Raw genomic sequence first — 22,770 nt, 5'->3', positions numbered from 1 at the left:
TAATCAAACATTACGTCTTTTCAAAAATGCCTCTTCCCCTCCACCAAATTAAATACATTTCAGCAATGCATCCTTCTATTCCAACTTCAATATTCCAATCTTAGAAACTTCAATATTCCAATCTATAGTCCTCCACACCATCTTCTCCTTGCCTCTGCCTTTCGTCAATCCCATATCTGTTTCTTCTAATTTATTTTGCTTCGGATCTAAGATTATTATCAGACACAGGTACTCTTTTATTGTGCTAATTTATGTGCAAAAATATTTCAGAAATATTTCAGAAAATTCTTATTCCAACTTCAATATTTCAATCTAGAAACTTCAATATTCCAATCTATAGTCCTCCACACCATCTTCTCCTTGCCTCTGCCCTTCGTCAATCCCATATCTGTTTCTTCTAATTTAGTTTGCTTCGGATCTAAGATTATTATCAGACACAGGTACTCTTTTATTGTGCTAATTTATGTGCAAAAATATTTCAGAAATATTTCAGAAAATTCTTATTCCAATCTAAAAACTTCAATATTCCAATCTATAGTCCTCCACACCATCTTCTCCTTGCCTCTGCCCTTCGTCAATCCCATATCTGTTTCTTCTAATTTATTTTGCTTCGGATCTAAGATTATTATCAGACACAGGTACTCTTTTATTGTGCTAATTTATGTGCAAAAATATTTCAGAAATATTTCAGAAAATTCTTATTCCAACTTCAATATTCCAATCTAGAAACTTCAATATTCCAATCTATAGTCCTTCACACCATCTTCTCCTTGCCTCTGCCCTTCGTCAATCCCATATCTGTTTCTTCTAATTTAGTTTGCTTCGGATCTAAGATTATTATCAGACACAGGTACTCTTTTATTGTGCTAATTTATGTGCAAAAATATTTCAGAAATATTTCAGAAAATTCTTATTCCAATCTAAAAACTTCAATATTCCAATCTATAGTCCTCCACACCATCTTCTCCTTGCCTCTGCCCTTCGTCAATCCCATATCTGTTTCTTCTAATTTATTTTGCTTCGGATCTAAGATTATTATCAGACACAGGTACTCTTTTATTGTGCTAATTTATGTGCAAAAATATTTCAGAAATATTTCAGAAAATTCTTATTCCAACTTCAATATTCCAATCTAGAAACTTCAATATTCCAATCTATAGTCCTCCACACCATCTTCTCCTTGCCTCTGCCCTTCGTCAATCCCATATCTGTTTTTTCTAATTTACTTTGCTTCGGATCCAAGATTATTATCAGACACAGGTACACTTTTATTGTGCCAATTTATATGCAAAAATATTTCAGAAATATTTTAGAAAATTCTTAGAATGAAAGATACTACTATCTTCAAAGAAGCATGCAATAGTTCAAGGGTGATTTTAAAAATTCATTTTAGATATATAAATTTTGACCCATATAATCCCGCTAAATGGGTGATCTAGACCATCGATCCATCAAGTGTAGTTTATTATTCTGCCAAGAAAACGTAGACCGTTGATTTCGCAGTCGGATAAATGAAGCTCCTGTAAATTCGGAAAATGTGTCCCGAAGTCGGATAACTGATTTGTGGCTGGAAGTGACTTGAGAAAACATAACCCGTAACAAAAAAAGAAAGTAAAGAAAACAAGGGAAATGATACACTGAAAAACCGTTAAGGTGAGAGGAGCATAAGAGCAGCGTAATCCGAGGCCCACTCACCTAAATGGCTAAATATCAACATGATCTAAAAGGGCCCACGCCTTTACACCAATCAAGCATTCCTAGCCACTGGATTGGGATCCTTGAAGTGGACTAAGATTATGCTGAAATTAGGCAAGTGGGCCCAATCATGCTTCTCATCACATCTCACCGTAAGTACTTCTCACAGTATTGTATTCGTTAAATAAAGGAAAAATGTGTACTTTCCCACTACTTCAGCCTCCTTGCACATGCTGTGAAGCAGAAGCAATTTGTCTTACCAGTAAAGAGATAGCCAAAAATAAAGAAGAGAAATGCTTCTGACTTTAGTTCTTTCTCCACACTTCTTTAATTCTTCTCATTCATTCTCGTTTGAATCTCGTCGCTCTTCATCTTTCTTCCAGATCCATGACTCAATGTCTCCAAAACGGAGATTCAGATTCCAATCTACTCATCGCCCTAGCAAGATCAGATCCTCTTCCTCTACTGGAGATCCCCAATTCTCCCCTGTTGAAGTTGGAGAAGATAAGGTACTCTTTTTTTCTTTTCTTTTTTTCAATTTGCTTTTATTGATTTTATCTTTACGTAACGAATCTCTGTTTTCATTTCTGTTAGAAGCTCTGATTTCTGTTTTATGTTAATAGGTGAGATTTTATTATTGAAATTTGAAATTTGGGTGCAATTTAATCCATTTGGGTGTACACCCTAATTGTGTAGAATATGTGTAGCCAAACTCCCCCCAAAAAAGCATTGAATATTGTGATCTTTCCTTCTCCAACTTGTTTCTTCATTAAAACATGTTCATGTTATTATTCCTAGCTCCCTCAACTCATCTGAAGCTTTTAGTGTCAACTCTTTTTATCGCCATATTGTTCCTAACCTCTCCCCCGAGCAGTTGTATAGGGTTTGGAGCATTCCAGCATTGCCTAGAATATGTGCCTTTGGATGAACTACATGCCAGGATAAGATCCTTATGGTTCACCAACTGCAAAACAGTAATATATTAATTGTGGACCATTGTGCCCCTTGCTTGGACGCGGGGGAATTAGTATTAAGATACTGCTCGACAGACATTTGGAGCAGTATCTTAAGGAGATTCGGGATGGCATAGGTGTTCCCATCTCGGCTTTCCGAATTACTTGATAGCTGGTTGAATGCGCCTTGGCCTCGAAGAGGGAAGACCCTTTGGAGGTTAGTGTTGCTAGTGACTGTATGGGTCATTCTCTGGTCCTCTCCTGGGCCCTGGTATGGTGAAACTAAACTTTGAGGGTTTGAGCATTGGAAACCCCAACTCGACTGGAATCGGGGGCCCCTTGGAGTCAAGTTTGGATTTACTAGGTGGTCATTCTTTGGTCCTATTGGAATCAAGGACTCTAATGAAGCGAAAGTAAGGACAGTGTTGCAGGGCATCATGCTTATAGAGAGGTGATTTGAATAGATAGATAGTGGAAGGAGACTCCCTCTATGTGATTGGATGGCTAGATAGGAGAGGTCCCTATTGTTGGAGGTTTGCAAATTTTATTGAGGAGATCCAGGGTTGAACCCTGGAGGGGTTCCAAGTTTGCTTCCGTCATATCATGAGATCGGCCAACAATGAAGCAGACTGATTGGCCCAATCGGGGGTGGACAGAGATAGTTTGGAGTTCTTCGACTTCTTTCCCCTTGCCTTTTCATTCTATTGTCGTTAGCTGTCGCTGCTTACTTTTTTTTGCTCTTTGCTTCTTGTATTGACCACCGCGCTCATTTTTTTCCTCTCTTTAAATGAAATTTACCATCATTCAAAAAACAAAAAACAAGTTCCTGTTATTGTTTTTTCAGGGAAAGAAAGGATAACTAATACCACCAGAAATTTGATACTTGACCTAAAAGAAAATTTCATGTAACAATTCACTAATTCAGTCATCTAGAGGTCTGCTTTTTGACAATATTTTGCAGCCTTTATTTAACTTATGCTTGCCACTCATTGGCATTGTTTGAGAGCTCATGATTTCTTTGTCAGTTTTCAGTCCAAGGTGGAGCTTCAAATTTTTCGCAGTGTGCTTGTTAATGGTATTGGGACCCTTTTGACACTGAAGAATATGAAATTGAACGAACAAATTTATAATATCAAAACTCTTGTCATTGCCTCTATTCTTTGTTTGCCTACACAACTGCTTAGTGATTCAGTCCTTGGCAACTCATTAAAGCATTTTGATGCTCGCATTCACTTGCAAGTTATTATATTGCATAGTTGTTTGCAAACTTCCATTCCAGTAGTTTGTGTCAAAAAGAGTTGCCTGAACTGCACAACGATTATCATATCATTTCACTTTTGGTATCAGGATGCCACACCTTCAAGCTCATTGTATTTGGTTGACGATGCCTGACAAAAGGTTTACTGGTCTGAATTTTTCATAGTTATGATTGTGTTTCTTGCTTTTATTCAAAGCATATAAACTTGAATTTTTGTTCATAACTTCTGTTTCTATCTCTTCCACAATCAATTCGAGGATCTCCATGGAATTTATCTTTTTTTACCTCAGTTCTCTTTGGTTGTCATCTGGAATAAATTCCTTGTGTGTTGTAAGTAAGCTTATAATCATCTATTATGCTACTACAACAGGATGGGCAAAGAAAGGGTCCAGATCTTGAGACACTTTTTAGGAGATTTTGGAAAGTTGCTGCTCCATATTGGTCATCAGAAGATAAAATCCAAGCTAGGATGAGTCTTGCTTCTGTGTTTGCTCTCACCTTGGCAACAACGGGAATTAGTGTTGGATTTAATTTTCTTGGGCGTGACTTCTATAACGCACTTGCTAGTGAGTAACTTGGTTTAATTTCAGTTCGTTATTTTCTGTTAATTTGCTTTTACATATTTCTATTTGCACACAACTTCCACTGGCGTTTTTAGACAACTTATTGGCAGATTAGATGTGTCCTCTCTAATTAAGTGGTATTTTTTTGTTCGCATTTATCACCCAAGACAAAGACCAAGAACAATTTACGAAGCAGCTTCTCTACTACCTCGGGGCTTTTGCTGGAGGAATTCCGGTGAGCATATTGCTGCACTCTTGTAGGTATTGCTCTACAAGCCATATGAAAACATTTTAAGTTGACTTTTTTTTTAGAAAAATATGTTTTCTGTGGACTCCACATGTTTGTTTGACTATCGTGGTCCCTTACCTGAAATATGGAACAACGGATTTTTTTATTTTTTTTTGAGCTGCTGATATATTATCCATCTATGAAGATGTTATTAGATATCACTCATTGGTCATTTTAATATATATTATACCATCTCAGCCCTCTTGCTTTCTTTTGTCTCTTGCATAACGAGAACTTGTTCCCTGCTTATTACTCTTAATTTTTACTGTATAGTACTTGGATATCATGCTTAAGTTCCATTATTAGTTCCTTTGTCATGTTCCTCTCTTTATAAGTTTCTATTTTTTCTCCTTTTGTTCTGCAGATCTTCGTTTTAAGGGACTACGCAAGAGAAACACTTTCTTTAAGATGGAGATCTTGGATGACAAGCTATTACATGCAACGCTATTTTAGGAATCAGACATATTACAGGATCCAGTCCCAATCGATAATTGATAATCCAGACCAGCGAATTGTTGATGATCTTAGTTCCTTCACTGGAACAGCACTTTCATTTTCTTTAACACTCTTCAATGCTGCTATCGACTTGATATCATTTAGTAACATTCTTTATGGTATCTATCCACCGCTATTTGTTGTACTTCTTGTTTACTCGCTTGGTGGCACTGCTATAAGTGTATATCTCGGACGGGTAATTCTTCTATAGTTCTATCTATTATCATTACATTTTTTTAAACTTGCAAGAAATTGTTTTATCAATAAATTTGTTATCTGATTGGTCACACAAAACAACCTCCATTCTACTTTCAGGGGCTAGTCACTTTAAATTTCATGCAAGAGAAAAAAGAAGCAGATTTCCGTTATGGACTGGTACGCATTCGAGAAAATGCTGAATCAATTGCTTTCTATGGTGGTGAGGGAAATGAAATGCAACTTCTACTGCAGCGTTTCAGCAGGGCTTTTGAAAATTTAAGTGTATGTATACAATCTTCTTTTCAATTTTTTTCCTTACCATTTGTGTTTGAATGCAGAAAATTTAAGTGTATGTATACAATCTTCTTTTCAAATTTCATGCATTTCCATTTGTGTTTGAATGCAGCGAAGTACCAATATTAGCTGCATTGCTTTATCTATGCTTTCCTTAAAAACATTGTAGGGTGATTGATGCTCAATCATTTGTCATAACCACTTTTTAAAAATTTCTAAAGTCAATCATCAACTTGCTTGAGCTGAATCTGTTTTCCTTTGACCGAGTTCTCATCCAAGTCCTAGTTTGGCCCCACCAAGTAATCATAATTCCTTTGGCTTGCCTGAGTTAATGCAAAATTGATTGTGTCATTCATTGACTTGCCCGAGTCGACTCGATTTTATCATGGCAGAGTTCATATTCAAGTCGATTTTTTAAACACTAATCATAACTAAAATTTTCAAGATTTTCTCTGGGAGAATATAATAATCTATTACTCCCTATGATCGGGATCAGCAGGTTAATCCCCTCTTAATGCAGCCTCATAAAGAATACAAACTGCCATTGATACATAGCACTTAGAAAACCCAATATGCACATCATAGTGAAATAAGAAAAAAGACACAGCCTTTATTCAAAAGAAAAAAGAAAAAAGACACAGATAATGCCTTTTTGGATAACCCCAAAATCTGTTCTTATTTGCAAATAAGATTATTTCAATGTATTACAACCATTATTTGCATATAGGATTGTATGCAAATAAGACTATATGAATATAAGATCATATGCATATACTTTTAGGGGTATCCAAAGAGGCCCGTTGGTAAATATTATATAACCAATTTATCAGTTAACAGTTGTCCTAAAAAAGGAGCATAGAGAAAATGCAGTTTTCCCCAACAGAGATCTGTTGCCAATCTCTAGTACAGGCTTGTTTGTAAGTTCCAAAACTGCTGATGTTAGGAGATATATTGAAGGTTATTGACACCTCTTTGGAACTCTGTGATGAGTGGCAGTTGACAGTGATGTATTTGACATATGGAAATACGATGTCAGCTGATGTCAAATGCATAAGCAATATATCTTGGGTCGAGGTAAAAGATGTAAAAAGACCATAGATGGTGACAGTCCAAGAGTGGCATATGATCAGATGAGGTGAATTAACAAGCATGAGTGATTAATGCCTAGTGATAACCATTTGCATGTTTATCGATAAGGTGAGCTAGCTTATCAAAATCTGACTATAAAGTAAGCCAGCTTATCAAAATCTGACTATAAAGTAAGCCAGCTTATCAAAATCTGACTATGTTGTTGGGACGGGCTCAGCCTTGGGGAATCCAATTGTGCTGGGAACCTCACATTCACTTGTTCCCTTTGACACCTTTTCCTACTGCTTGCAAAACAAACAGGTGGCAAAGTCCTGTTTGTAATTCTTCTTTGTCAATGCATAACCATGCGGGGACCAAGCAGCCCCAATGTGAAAAAGGTTGGTTGAATAGAGTCAGATTCTTCGTACGGCATTGGTAAAATGACAAATTTTTTGACAGTCAAGAAAATGTCATCAATATATTGTAGGACATCAATAAAATTTAAGAATCACATGCAAGTGAACAAGGAATTTGAATGGCTATTCCAGGAGCCAGTAGAGAGGAAAACATCCCAAACTCCATAAAACTAGGCTCACAACCATAGTTTTAAAACTCCCCCAAGTCGGCTCCCTTTTCCCTTGGTCGTGTTCTGCGTTTTGCCACCGCTTTCCACGTAAGCAATAAAAACTCCTTTGAGTCTCCCAAGTTATGACCGCAGTAACTGAATACTCAGCCGCGTCAACCACGTTCTTGGCCGCGTCCGCATCAAATCGACAAGGATTTTTCTTCTCTGCATTTTGACCCCCACCCGCATTTTTAAACACTGCTCACAACTGTTTTTTGGAGAACTTATAGGGTTTATATAAATAATCAATCAATAATACAGGAGAAGTTGAACCCACTAGAATATTTGGACGTAGTATTCCATGTGAAGGTTCCTGTGAGCAAACGTGTTCTTGGTTTCAACTTGCCAGAGTGGCAGGAAATGCAAGACTAGAAACGATGACAGAAAATGCAAGACTAGAAACTATGTTATTTTTCATTTGTGATTTTCGAACGTCGAGTTACTAAAGTGCAACACATTCCCATTTTAGGAATATTATTTTTTTCTTTCAAACATTTTGTCCCTCAGTAAGTATCAAAACTAGATCAAAACCTATTAAAAGCTTTAAGATTCTATACTGACTAAAAATCAGTTTAAAATATTTAAAAGTGTATATTTTTTCCTGTTCTTACTTTCTTTTAATTTTCTTATTTATACTTCCATCTGAATATCCAACATGGATATCTAAATCTTGCTTGTGTTGTAGGAAGTGAAAATAATGAAAAATTGTGTAAATTTGTATACCGCTTGAATAAATCTTGCTTTACAGTGCACAATCCTACCCTGGATACATGCTCTCATTAACACCTACTTGGACAAACCATGTCAAAATAAATATTCTATTGAAACACTTTATGTTTATAATACACCTTTCTTTATCTGCTTCTATTTTTTGTGCTTCCACTCCTTTTCGGTCTAATACGAACCGATTTTTTTGGTTTGTACCATCTTTATTTTATTTTTCTTGTTTGTTTTGCAGAAATTGTTGATTTCTTCTCGAAATCTGGAGTTCTTCACAAATGGTTATCGGTATCTGATTCAGATTCTTCCTGCTGCTGTTGTGGCTCCAATGTATTTCTCAGGAAAGATTGAGTTTGGAGTTATTAACCAGTCTGTTTCTGCTTTCAATCATATACTTAGCGATTTTTCTCTCATTGTATACCAATTTCAGGCAATCAGTGCCTTTTCAGCTATCATTGATCGACTAGGTATTATCTCTTTTTTATCTCATTTTTGTGCAATACATAATTATAATCTGATCCTCCCATGCATTCTTTGTTTTATATACTTCTTATTTGATAACTAACTTGATCCTGCTACATATATTTGTGTAAATAAGAGAAATTATTTGGCATTGAACTGTATCAAGGTGATGCAATTTACATGGCCACTTTCTTATACTGGCCAGTCAAAGAATAAAATTCTCCTGCAACAGCTGATGATGGTGATCCCCAATGGAAGGGAAGGGTCGGCTATAAACATTTCTTTCTTCTGTCTATGGTTTTCCATCCATCGTTTTTAATCTTTTTCATTTTCTTAGTGGTAATTTGTTTCCATGCTGGTTTATTTTTTAAATGTTTCCTTGTTTTTCCAAATTATGTAGTTATGCACTGAATATTCTTCTCTTCCTCTGTTTAAAATATGTATTTCTTACTATGATTTGTGGACACGGCACGAGTGTTGCGTGTCGACAAGGACACGGAGTGTCGGACATGGCAAACTCCCAAAATTTAGAAACGGGGATATGGCTAAAATAGAAAGTACATATAATCTTGATTTGTGGATATAGATTTGTGTGCCAAGTTTCGATGCGGATATGGGGTGTCTGACATGGCAACCCTTAAAAATCTAGAAATAGTGGCACTCCCATACATGTACATATATAAAGTTACCGACATTTCTAGCAGACATTTAAAATTGTCGAAACGAGTGTCGACACATGTGGACACGGGTGCACGACATGTGTGTCAACAATAAATTCAAAGTGTCGGCCAAATCATAGATTTCTTATGTCTTATGCTGTGGCTGTTTTCGTAGATATGCATTGATATTTCATTGATGGAGTCCCATCTTCCTGTATTCCGGAAAATTGAAACGCCTTTAGCATACTTGTATATGCTTTTTCTTTGCACCTTCTACATTTCATCTTACCTTGAACATGGAAACATTAAGGGTCAGTACTTATATTGAAGTACCCGGATATCGTAGATATGTGTTACAATTTAATTGTCCTGTTTAAGTGTTCGAAATGGAAGAACACAGTTAGATTTTTCTCTGTGTTAATCAGAGAGCTTCTGAGAGTGAGATGTTTCACTGTGTTGGTTAGGTAACTTCTGGAAGTAAGGTGTTTCTCTGTGTGGTTTACCTTGGGAATTGAATGATCTGTTTATGGACATGAACTGTCTTTGATGGTTGTTCTTACAGCCCAAGCATGTGTTGGAAGATTGCAGGCTGTTTTGGACTTTATTTATTTATTTTGAAATGGGTTTTGGACTTTATTTATTTTAGTTGGATTTCTCCTTATACAATTTCCAGGTTGTGGATCTTTTGGGTGTGATGTTTTTTCCCATTCTGATTTTTGGTGTTTTTGGAACACTACAATGTTGTGTCTCGAATCACAAACTTCCTTGATTTCCTCCTTTCACATGAAGGTTTTGCTAATGTGATGTTTTCCTTCCTACGTATTATTTATTTTACTAGCTCCCATTTCTTCATGCTTTGGGAGTCGTATGTTGTAAAACTTGGTTTGCATAAAGGAAATATTTGGTTTCTGGTTAGACTTTATAGTCGTCAGACCAATTTATGCCTTCTGCTCAGCAGGTTTCAGCGAAGTAGCACCATGATTTTCTAATGGCTCCCCTGGATCCTAATCCTCTGCGTAATTTGGGGTCTTGACACTATGACATGTTTCCATGAGTGGAAATGGATGGATATGAACTATTCAAAGAGTTCATGCCACTTAAGCCATCAAACTTTCCACCCCCTTGCAGCATATTATCCATGCTAAACCCCACTTAAACACAAAGTAAACTCCAAATCTAAGACAAATCTAACTCTTCCACCAACTAAACTCTTACTGAAATAATTTTTTGCCAAATCAAGGATTTGGGGCTTCTTGCAACACACACACACACACAGATATATATATATATATATATATATATATATATATATATATATATAGAGGAAAAGGTTTGTACGCTCGAGTGTACCAACCTTATGGTACACTCGAGTGCCCAATCACATGTGGGCCCACCTTTTTAGGATGATCCAAAGCATTCATTTGAAAGGCCCTTATATAGATGGGGTGTGTACCAAAAATCAGCTTCATAGGATCATCCTAACCCATCCACTTGTGGAGGTCAAAATGGACAGACACTGTTTTTCCACAAATCTGCCCATTTTGCCATCAACTTTGGAGGGGTTTGGATGATTCAATGGAGCTGATTTTTGGTACACACCCTATCTATGATAGGGCCTTGCAAATGAATGCTTTGGATCACCACAAAAAAATGTGGGACCCATGTGATTGGGCACTCGAGCGTAGCATAAGGTTGGTACGCTCGAGCTTACAATCCTTTTCCTTATATATATATATATATATATATATATATATATACGCTAGTAAAAAAACCCGTGCAATGCATGGGACGGGAAAGCAATGTGTCAGAATATTTTGAATGGTAATCCAAAAAAAAAAAAATAGCCCATCTTTCCGTCCGTCAAAATATGTAAAATAAGATCATTAGTCAAAAATACATTAAAACTATTGAGATTAAAATTATTTAGAATAGAGAAATTAATTAATTGAGAAGATTGCATATTAATTAAAAGGTTATAAAATATTTGAAACTGGTTGGTTCTATTCTCAAAGATTTAAAATTTAATAAAAATAATAATGTTTAATCAAATAATAGGTGTCAAAAAAGGAATCACTCATAAAACCAAAATAAAGGAGGGAAAAACTCATCAACAAATATCAAACCCATTAGATTGTGGATCAGAGTCTCTCCTCAATATGTAAACCACAGTAGTTGACTCCAGAATCAACAAAAAATAAACAAAGAAGCTTTAAATAAAGCTAAAGAGAATTGTAACGGAGAAAGAAGAAACATTTACATGTGAAAAGGATGAGGGTGAAGAAGCTTGAGTGTTAAAATTTAAGGAAGTGAGGATCCCAAACCTAAAAAGAAAAAGAAGATATTATGAATCAAGAAAATTAGTCGTGAGTAAAGGACTGAATGTTGGAATTGAAATTGATCTTAGAAATTACTCAAGATGAGTGCCAATAAGACATTGGAATGCTGCTAATCGTGTGAAATATTGCCTACTCTCCAGCAGCTGCATTTCCATTTCCTATTATTAGAATAAACATTAAATCAATTATTGATTTGAAAAATGGGATATTAGCACAAGATTTTACCTATTAACAGCATTCCAATGTCTTACCGGCACTTAACTTCATAGCTTCTTGGACAGTATTCCCATATTGCATCCTTCAACCTTGGTTGCAGGCTCGACTAATATAGATATCCGGTCTAGGTCAACTAAATGTAGTTGTTGACCCAACCTGCTCCATGGAACCTGAGGAGATGAAAGGAAGTGTTGAAGAGAGAGGAGAGACGATTACATAAAGTAGTAGATTATTTGGTCCAATTTTACCGATCTTAACATCATTGAAATGCTACTTAAAAGTGAGCTGGAATTACCATTCATAAAAAGTGAGCTGGAATTAAACCTCCAACCCGCATGTTGTTGGACAGAGCTCTTATACATTGTTGGGAATACCAAAAAAGTTGCTAAAACCATAATATGGAAGAATAGGAAATTTCACCAGCTGCTAAAACAAATCAAGTTTAGAGGTTTGTGGTTGTGGCATTCATTTGATAGGCATCATTAAGGAATACATTCGACTATAACCAACAATCATCTATGCGTACAAAAAGAAACAGAGAATCCTCTCTTCTTGGATTTTATCATCTCTCCAATCCCTCGTCCATCTCCCCAACACAGTTAGATGAACCAAGATAGAGGGTGAGTAAAAGAACAGATTCATTACAGAAAAAGCTTACCAAGAATTTACATCTATAGGCATCATAAATACTGAAGAATAAGTTGCTTTAATTATAGCTAAAAGAGAATGGTAATGGAGAAAACAGAAACATTTACCTTTAAAAAGGATAGGAGTGAAGAAGCTTAAGTGTTAAAATCTAAGTGAGGATCCCAAATCTGAAAAGAAAAGGAAGATATTGTGTTATGTATATTTTCTTATGATGTATGTGGGGTTAGTTAGTGCATAGTAGTGGGAATGTGTTTTAGTGTAATAGATATTAGTTATGGCTAATGTGTTTAGGTAGTGGTTGTTACGTGCCTAATCGGCCGTAACGGAAATAAACAAAATAGAAAATAGAAAATAGAAATGAGGGGAAGAGAAGTTGATTCGAGGCAACCGGACCTCCTAATTGCTCGATTCGAGAGGAACCATGACTCTCCTAGAACAAAGTCTCCTTTGTGCTGTAAAATTCTTCTCTCCCTCCATTTCATTAGATTACTACTACATAAATACAAGAAAGAGGGAGTACCACATCACAAGCACACCTACCCACTAAGAAGACACATCATAAATAACTAACTCCCACTACCTAAACACATTAGCCATAACTAATATCCATTACACTAAAACACATTCCCACTACTATGCACTAACTAACCCCACATACATCATAAGAAAATATACATAACATATTGTGAATCAAGAAAATTAGTTGTGAGTAAAGGACTGATTTTTGAAGTTGAATTATAAAGAGAAAAGTTGTGAAGGGTGGATATTGCCAACGGAAAGCATTAGAAAAATTAATGAAGGAAGAAGATATCTTGGAATAATAGCTTCTAAAGTCTTTTTTTTCTAGCTTTTTTATTTAAAGCAATGTCTTTTGTACAAATAAGCACCACTGCAATCTTTAGTAGCCTATTTAGAAAGAAAAGAGTAAATGAATAAAGAAGTTATTCGATTTGGTGGGAGAAATAAAGAAAGACTTTAGTTAAATAAAGAACAGTTGGAGCAAAATCCACTTTCCAAAATAAAGATAAAAGTCAAATTTCGAAGGGAATTAAATGAGAGACTCAAAATAGCATATTTCAATTTTGAATAGCAGATTTCAATTTTGCAAGAAGACATCAAAATCTGATAATTTCAAAGGGAAGTAAAGCTGAGACTAATAAATTGCTAAAGATGCCCTAAAAACAAAAGGAAGAAAAAGAAGGAACCCTAAATCCTCTTTGGAAAATTGCCTAATCCTGTGGGAATAAAAAAGGCCCTAAAAACAAAAAAGAAGAAGAAGAATTGATTTTCTGGAAATACATGAAATCCTAAATACTCTTTGCAGATAAAGAAGCCCCTAAACACCCTTAAAACAAGAAGAAGAAGAACACCAACAAAAGAAAACGAAAAAGAAGATGATGAAGAGAGGCTCTACATGGTAAGTTTAAAGCTAAAAAAACAAATCCCTTCCATAATGTTTATTTTTTTTACCTGATTCACCAAAGGTGAAATAGATCTCCAGATAAGAAAAGGGAATTTCTGAAAGAGAAGAAGAGAAGCTTAGATTTTCTCATCTTGACACCAAGCAGCTGCACGATGCCGACACAGAGGAAGAGAGAGATGAGCGTGACCCATGGAAAGACAGAGGGAGAGGAACAGCTTTGCCAGTGCAGAGGTCGGTGGTTGTTCTCAAACCAAATCCAAGAGATTAAATATCTACAGTTCCAGAGAAAGAGACAGACGCTCAAAGCTCAGGATCAAATACGCCTTCTGCAACCCAAAACTACCCTCCTTTTGTAATCCAAAACTACCCTCGCATATAGATGTGGATAGGCATGTGGGGAGGACACCAAACAGTAAAAAGCAATAACATAGACGTGTTAAATTCATAGAGTTTACCAATAAAGCAAAACAAGTTTTCCTTTTCTCTTCTGCTATATATATATATATATATATATATATATATATATATATATATATATATATATATATATATATATATATATATATATATATAGAGGAAACTGTTGGTGAGCTTAAGCGCACCAAACTTATGGTGCGCTTAAGCTCCCCAATCACATGGGTCCCACATGTTATGTGGTGATCCAAACCATTCATTTGCAAGGCCTTATGATAGATAGGGGGTGTATAAAAAATCAGCTCCATAGGATCATCCTAACCCCTCCATTTGTGGAGGACAAAAAATGGGCAGATTTGTGTCTGTCCATTTTTGTCCTTCACAAATGGAGGGGTTAGGATGATCCTATGGAGCTGATTTTTGGTACACCCCCCATCTATGTAAGGGACTTTCAAATGAATGCTTTGGATCATCCTAACAAAGTGGGCCCCCATGTGATTGGGCGCTTAAGCTCACCAACAGTTTTCTCATATATATATATATATATATATATATATATATATATATATATATATATATATTTTATTTTATTTTATTTTTCTAATATAGAGAAAGGGTTCCTGCAAAGCCCACACACACAAAATGTGGGCCCCCACCCTGTTTTTGCAAACGTGTGCAGGTAAGTACCTGCACACGTTTGCAGGAACCCTTTTCTAATATTATACACACACACACACACACACACACACACACACTAGTATTCCGGGCCCATATTATGCATGGTTATAAAATGGTGGGCTCCACCATTGACTAAACCCCTACTGAGTTCAATTAAAATTCACTATAAATCATAAGAAATCAAATGGGCTTGATTCCCCAACTTTCAGTCAGTTGTGATTCCTCTATATGTCCCTACTGACATCCGCACAACATCATTGGTACAGTCGGCTGGGATTGTGTTTTTATTTTTTTGCTTCCTGCTATAAACTTTAAAGGGACGGTGAGAAGGTGATCTAGGTGCCGGTAGGGCCTGTGGGTCTGCTAGAATCTCATCATTATTCCTCTTTTATAGGTTATGGGCTTTGTATGGTTCTACTGAAGTTCAATTTATGAGGATATTGATTGTGGTTCAACAAGCCAGGCACTTGCTTCACTTTAATTTACCGATAGATGTGTTTGTTTATGAATTGTACAAAATATACCTGTAGCATGGTAGCTCTTCGCAGTTTGACATGAGGTCTTAAAAATTTAGTTAGCCATGGATGAGCTGCCATTTAATATCTATCAAAACACATCTTTTATCTTATCCTTTTCAGTGATGTGGATACCTTCACACAGGTGAGTTTGACGATGTTCTGGATAGCGGTGACTCTTCATCTGTCTTTGACCCTCTGCAAGAGATCAGCGTGCTGTATAGTGATGCAAATATTACATCTTCCCTGCAATCAAATGGATCTATACCTACGGAGGAGGGCCGTAGGTTACTGGAGATTGAGAACTTGACACTGCAAACCCCGAAAAGTAAAACTACTCTTATTAGGGACTTATCGCTAGAGATCAACAATGGGGATCACTTGCTGGTGAGTGGTTTTCGTTGTACTTTATATTTCCACTCTGCACACTATGATCTCCAATATAAGAATAGATTATCTGACAGGATTTTATTCATTAATAGGTAATAGGCCCTAGTGGAAGCGGTAAGACTTCATTATTAAGAGCCACGGCTGGTCTTTGGCGTACTGGCAAGGGGAAGATTACATTCTATATGAAAGATGCAGAGGAACCCCAACTGCCTGTTTCATTTGTAGAGGAACATGAGAAGTTCAAATACAAAAGAGCTAGGGGCATATTTTTTCTCCCCCAAAGACCATATATGGTATTGGGAACACTTCGTCAGCAGTTACTTTATCCTACATGGAGTGTTGATTCACTTCCCATTAAGGAGAACTTTCAATCAGCCGGTATGTATTTTATAACAAATTGTGTTACCGGAAAAGTTGGAACAGTTCGTACAATTAGCATTGTGAATCCTGCATTAGTGTAAAGGAAGGAGCTCATAATCTTTATTATTTTATTTATCCCTGAGTCTGATTTATTCTTTAGCATTCTTGTAGACATCATAGCCTTTGATGTTGAATCTGGCCTTTCTGCTCAGGTTCTTTTGTTTGCTATTTCTGGTTTACTTTTACGTCATATCCATTTGAGTATGATATTTTCTGGTTTATATGAAGTGATTATCAGTTTACATTCATATTAAACAATCACAACTCTGCACTTGTATCAGAAACGGCCAACTCTTTTGATATTGTTTAACCATTTGGTTTTACCTTAAAATGACAGTCAAGCATATGATACATTTTAAATATTGCTTTCAACTGGAATCCTCATTTGTAACAGTTACTCAACTTATATGGCTAGATTCTAAATTTAGAACACCGTTGGGAAAACTTACAGTAAGTCTTAAATCTTGAAATTGTTGTATATTCGATTCTAGGGATCCCACTTGAGAAGTGTCTGCGAAGCAACATTTCTGTATTTTAACTATCTTTCAATAAAATTTTGCCCATTTTTCTCCAGGGAGTGATAATGTAATTAGATTAAACACTGGAATTACTAGGGATGTATTAAGGCACATTCTCAAATTCTATATCTATTCTGGCAAGATTGACTTATCGTACAATAGTTCTGAGTTGGTTTCTCATGAGGAACTTATGGCAGGTTTAGAAAGCTAATGTTAAATTTGATTTCACAGCTTCACTGCCTTTCTTATCGCAACCAATGAACACATATGCGGGTGAAGAGCCTAAGAAACCCACAGCAGATGATCTGATCCGGGTTCTAGAGGATGTCCGCCTTGGCGATATTGTATCTCGTTTTAATGGTCTGGATACTGTGTGTGATTGGGCCAGTGTCCTTTCACTCGGTGAGCAGCAGCGTCTTGCATTTGCCCGTTTGCTTCTCTCAAAGCCAAAATTGATTTTATTGGACGAATCCACAAGTGCTTTAGATGAAGCTAATGAGGTATACTAATATAGATTTATGTGCATCTTTCTATGTTACTTGCGTACATGAAGGATCTGGACTATGCTCTTAGTGTAGCAGCATGAATATAACATCTGTAGTTGTCTGGGTACGAAAGCTCAGGAAATTAAATTAGAATAATTTGCAGTTCTTTATTTGCTCATAATTGTATTTCACTAATAAAACTTTTTTTCATATAGCAAAAATAGAAGTTAAATTGCCCCATGGCACAGAAATATTGCAACATAATAAAATGCATTGAAAATTTCCTTTTTCTCTTTCTGTCTTTCATACTTTCAAATTTGTAGAAGAATAATGTGTGTGTGTGTGTGTGTGTGCGTGTGTTGGGGGGGGGGGGGGGAATTCTTGTATTTTCCCTTTTTCATGAGTTAGGGATTTTCGACCCAACAAATTACTTTTCCCCATCTTCTTCTCTTTTCTTCTTTCTTCTCCAACTACATCTAAATCCTATGTTTCCTACCTGTTATCATAGCAAGGGTTCCAACCAGTTTTTTTATGTTCTTCTCCTTCGAGTCTCTTTTGTGGATCGAAGCATCACAGAGGGGTAAACCTCTCTATGCTAATTTATATTTACCCATTCATGTGGCTGTATTGTCAAGTCTACATGTACAAATATATCTACCCTGTCTACACATCTAGGGGGTTTTCCAAAACAAGATATAAATCACTTAAAACTGATGCATAGTCACAGAGTTACGCTCTCTAGGAGGTCAGTATGTCTGGACTTGTCTCGACCTGGATTCTCCATCGCATCATGTGCATGCATCTTTTTTAGGTCAAAATCAAATTTTGTCACCTGTACTGCTGTTTTTGCTTGTGATCCTTTTTGCTTGTCTGGACTTGGCTCGGTTGCAGTATCTGTACTGAATGCTAACGTATGTCACAGATCATTTTTAGGTCAAGTAATGTGATCCTTTTGGCTTGGTCATGCCAACAAGGCTGGGTCATTATGGTTCATAGGGCTGCCGGAAATGTAAATCACGGATCATGTGTGTCTATGGAGGCTTTAGGTGACCTGCTAATAGTTGGTTTTTGGAATGTTGCATGTTCTGAATGAACCTTAGCCGCATTCAGATGTATTTGGAACATTGAAATTTTTTTAGGGCAAGTAGCTGTAGACATATAATAATCAGATTGGGTATAATTTTTAAAGGGCTAAATTTGATCCTTTAATGCTTGATAGGTCGTACTTCGTTGTTATGGTGGAATAAACCAACTGCTCAAGATAAGAAATCACCTGCTGTTTTCTTTTCAAAGATCAAAATCCCTTCAATGCTGCTGTGGCATCCTAATCTTGTTCTTCAGCAAACTCAAGATTGATTCCTAAAGCATATTCACATTCTCCATTCGTTGTTTATGGGTTTTTTCATTCAGTACAAGTTTTAATGAATTATCATATCTACACCCTACTTTTCGAGATTCACTTGAAAGAATCATCCTTCAGCAAACATGTTTCTTCCAAAAAATTGATCTTCATTTCCTATGCTAATTACCCTTATCTATACATTCTGTATAACAAGTAATCCTCTAAGTTGATACTTTTCAGCTGTTTCAGTCAACGTATTTACATCTTTAGTCGATCATCTTCATATATCTTGAAATTCAAAACCTAATAGATTTAAATACAATATTTTCTTAGCCTCCTACAAGATATAGTTTGATTTAGATTTTTTTTTCATTTATTTCTTTCCAGAGTAGTGAAATGCTAACTGAGTGTGTTTGTTTCTATCACATTCAATTAAAACAGACTTCAAAATGTTATGAAGTCATTATGTTTGCCATGTAGAGAGCTTCATCTTCTTACAGGTCCATTGTTGTTTCTTTCCAGGCTCATCTATACAAGCAGATTGAAGCTGCGGGTATAACATATATCAGCATTGGCCACCGGCGAACACTCTTTAACTATCACAACAGGATCCTACGAATATCCAAGATGGATCCAGAAAACAGTAGCCAACAAAACTGGGACCTCAAGTCCACCAACCAGGCCACTACCCATGAACCAGCAAAGCCGACACTATAACCATCTAAAGAGAAGGAGAGGCCCTTGCATAATGAAAGCACAATATGTGCTTTGTCCCATATAAACCTTTGGCTTTCGCACTCTGGTCCCTGCAAGAGAGGATCATACAAGTGGGAACGATCCCTTTCTGAATATGAATTCGGCCAGGTTCACCATCATGAGACGTGGTTGGATTCGTCATTTCTACCCATGGAGGGATGGTTCATATCAGGTGGGACTAAATTCTTCCTGATTATCTAGTCACAGCACATTTTACAAATTTGATTGTTGTTTTTAGATGTTTTTTTACACAAGCACGTATATGTACATCTCCCAGCCAAATGAACAACAAACATTCCTAGGTAAATTCAGTTAAATGACAGCTTTGGGTTTGTAAGGTGCTATGTGCAACATTTTTCTGCAGGCAATGTAAAAAAACTTCTGATACTTGAAAATGGAACAAATGGTGAAAATGGAACAAACATTCACTCACTGTTGCTGTGGCAATACTCCAGAGCATTGTCGAAACATAGCATGAGGAATTATTGACCTAGAGATTTTTTATTTTTTTTTCCTAGTATTTTTTTTTGTGTGTGTGTGTAGAGATTTTTTTTTTCGAGTTATTATTATTGTGTCTATGTGTGCGTGTTTTGATATTTCCGCTAAAGCTTCTTGTCTGTTAGTATTTAAAGGGCTGTCAAAAGGTTATTACAGTTCCCAAAAAGCTCTCACAAGCCAATTAAAAAAGAAAAGACAAGCTAGGACCTTGCATATCATTTCCCTATATTTATAAATACTTTTATATTAGGTCTATTACATATTATCGTCTGATGAAACCTTGTATCTCGTATTGTCCGTGGGCCGATACTGAAATATTGGCCAAGAAAGATGCTAGGATTACCAAAGCCTGCCTGCCAAAAGGAATGGGAAATGCCAATAAGTTGATCTTTGTGCCCTTTGCATAGCGGCGGGAGAATCTATCAATCATATATTTTTGTACTGTACTTTAGTTAGGGAGGTTTGAAGTTGTATCGTAGGCAGATTCGGGATGTTCTGGCTTTTCCCTTCTCTTTCTGTTCTTTTGGAAGGTTGGTCTTCGGTGCCTTGGAAGAACAAATGAAAATTCCTTTGGAACATCTCTCTTCTAGCCACTTTGTGGGTGCTTTGGAAAGAGAAAAATGACAGTTTTTTTTAGTATCAAAATCTTCTTCTTTCCTGTGTGTGAAAGTCATTTCTTTAACTATATCATGGGTGAGAATTCTTCCTTGCTTTAAGTTTGTATCAGCCTTTGATCTTTGGAATGGTTGGAGGGAGATCTGCTTCAGTGTTGAGCGGCGTCCTTTGGTGGTGCAAGAATGGGAGCCTTCCCCCTTGGCTTCCTCAAGCGTAATTTTGATGGATCTAGTATGGGTAATCCCGGCGCATTGGAGGAGTTCTTAGGGATGCGGGTGGTGAGGTCAGTTGGCCTTTGCAGGACCAATTGGGGTCTCAGATGCTAATGAGACAGAAATTCGAGAGGCTCATTAGGGGATAAAATTTTTGGTTAGAGGTTCTCTTGATCGGGTGATTGTGGAGGGAGACTCCCTCAATGTCATCCCGTGTCTGAAGAGCTCTCTTATTCCTCCTTGGAGATTTGCTTCGTTTTTTTATGAGATTTATTATATCGTGGGAGGGTCTTTGATCATTTTCACTCATATCAAGAGGTCAACCAATACTGTGGCAGACAGATTAGCTGAAGAGGGAGTCCTCAAGGCGGGCCTCGAGATGTTTGACTGTCTTCCTCCTTGTTTTTTTTGCTGTTTTTCTTGTTTGTTTGTCTCTGTATCTTGATCGGTTTGAACACCTCAGTCTTTCCTTTTTGATGAAATTTGCCACCATTCAAAAAAGAAAAAGAGGTAACCCAAGAAATCAAACCCATCACCATACATGAAACTGACCAAGATTTCAACATTGATACAAGGGAAGAGTAGCCCAGGAACAGCAAAGAGTCTTGGTAATTTGGCAGGACACAGGCTTCAAATTTTACTAACTTGACATATATGTGGGCTTTTGTCTTCCCTTTCTACCCATATAGGCATGAAAAAGTAGCCCACTTGGGAGAAACTTATAAACTTGAAGGAGATCTGTGATGGATCCAAAGGTTTCCTAGTTCTTTCCTAGTTCACTGCTTGGAGATTGTAACTAATTACTGACTAAATTACTTTTAATGCAGACTGGTGAGATCTTTTCGAACTGACAGTGAGTGGTGCTTTTTCACTTCCCCAGAAGGCCAGAACACTGCAAATATACACTGAATTGTAGTGTAGTTGCGGAGGAAATATAAGATGAGAGGATGTGAGGGTCATGTGCCAGATCTGAAATGCATTAATTTGTCTGAGGATGATATGCATTTGTTAAATGGTCGGAAGCTTTTCAGCTATGTCTGGGATTCATGTGTCATGTGCCAGATCTGAAATGCATTAATTTGTCTGAGGATGATATGCATTTGTTAAGTGATCGGAAGCTTTTCAGCTTTGTCTAAGGGATTCATTAAGGGTAAATCACTGTAACGTGCTGAAGAGTTTGAAAATTTACCTGAAAATGCTACTTGTTTTAAAAACTCTTATAAATGTTATTTTTGTAGAAAAACAGAATTCAGGGACGATAATGCCATTGGCTTCGACTAATTTTAGCTTCTAGTAACTATTTTAGGTTCAAGTAACTCATTTTTGGCCTCGAGTAACCCGTTTTAGCTTCAAGTAACCTATTTTGGATTCGAGTAAAACTATTTTTGGCTTCGACTAAGCATTTTTAACTTCGACTGACATATTTTTGGCTTAGAATAACTCATTTTTAGCTTCGACTACCTATTTTGGCTTCAACTAATCTATTTTTGGCTTCAACTAAGCATTTTTGGCTTTAGCTAAGCATCTTTAGCTTTGACTAAGTATTTTTGGCTTCGACTAATCTATTTTGCCTTCGACTGAGCAGTTTTTGCTTAGAGTAAGTTTTATTGGCTGTGAGTGAGCTATTTTTGGCTTCGACTAAGTTTTTTTTTGCTTTGATTAAGTCATTGTCCGCTTTGACTAAGCTGTTTTGCCTTCGACTAAGCAATTTTGGCTTCAACCAAGTGTTTTTAGCTTTGATTGAGCAAATTTTTGCTTCCACTAAGCTAGTTTATAATTCGAATAATGATTTTTAGCTTCGACTAACCTAATTTTGGCTTCTACTAGACTATTTTTGCTTTGACTTAGCAATTTTACTCAATTCACTTTTGTAGTACTACTCTCTCTCTCTCTCTCTCACACACAAACACGAACCCTAGTTTTCTAGAAAGAATAAAGGACCCTAGAAATCTAAAAAGTGAACTATCAAAAGAAGTTAACTGATTTTAATCGAATCAAGGGACATAGGAAAGAAAAACAAGCGAA

At 36.5% G+C, this 22,770-nt stretch overlaps 1 protein-coding gene across 2 annotated transcripts; it reads left to right on the top strand.

The window, feature by feature from the left end:
• Window positions 1-1,917: 1,917 nt before the first annotated feature.
• Window positions 1,918-21,889, top strand: ABCD2 (ABC transporter family protein). Of its 2 annotated transcripts, XR_013255152.1 has the most exons (11): window positions 1,918-2,204; window positions 4,277-4,472; window positions 4,637-4,704; window positions 5,123-5,449; window positions 5,569-5,733; window positions 8,397-8,625; window positions 15,655-15,896; window positions 15,992-16,277; window positions 17,069-17,337; window positions 19,187-19,592; window positions 21,573-21,889. XR_013255152.1 is itself a non-coding variant. In XM_077394914.1 (10 exons), exons 1-10 carry the CDS (start codon window positions 1,989-1,991, stop codon window positions 19,379-19,381), a joined length of 2,193 nt encoding a protein of 730 aa, XP_077251029.1. In that variant the 5' UTR covers window positions 1,918-1,988; the 3' UTR covers window positions 19,382-19,867. The 2 variants fall into 2 exon arrangements, 1 of the variants encoding a protein (XP_077251029.1); XM_077394914.1 differs by lacking the exon at window positions 21,573-21,889 and having other exon boundaries at window positions 19,187-19,867.
• Window positions 21,890-22,770: the final 881 nt, after the last annotated feature.

This window comes from Tasmannia lanceolata, unplaced genomic scaffold, assembly GCF_043159265.1.
Source record: "Tasmannia lanceolata isolate RefF3 unplaced genomic scaffold, GAP_Taslan_0.1 ptg000013l, whole genome shotgun sequence".
Classification (NCBI taxonomy): Eukaryota; Viridiplantae; Streptophyta; class Magnoliopsida; order Canellales; family Winteraceae; genus Tasmannia; species Tasmannia lanceolata.
Note: the sequence above shows the minus strand (reverse complement) of the source record. Positions and strands in the feature narration are given on the sequence as shown.

Excerpts from the sequence above, each read along its gene's own strand:
- ABCD2 (XM_077394914.1), top strand. The coding sequence starts at position 1,989 with ATGCTTCTGACTTTAGTTCTTTCTCCACACTTCTTTAATTCTTCTCAT. Across the intron at positions 2,205-4,276 it reads TTGAAGTTGGAGAAGATAAG|GATGGGCAAAGAAAGGGTCC; the intron begins GTACTCTTTTTT and ends CTACTACAACAG. Across the intron at positions 5,734-8,396 it reads GGGCTTTTGAAAATTTAAGT|AAATTGTTGATTTCTTCTCG; the intron begins GTATGTATACAA and ends TTTGTTTTGCAG.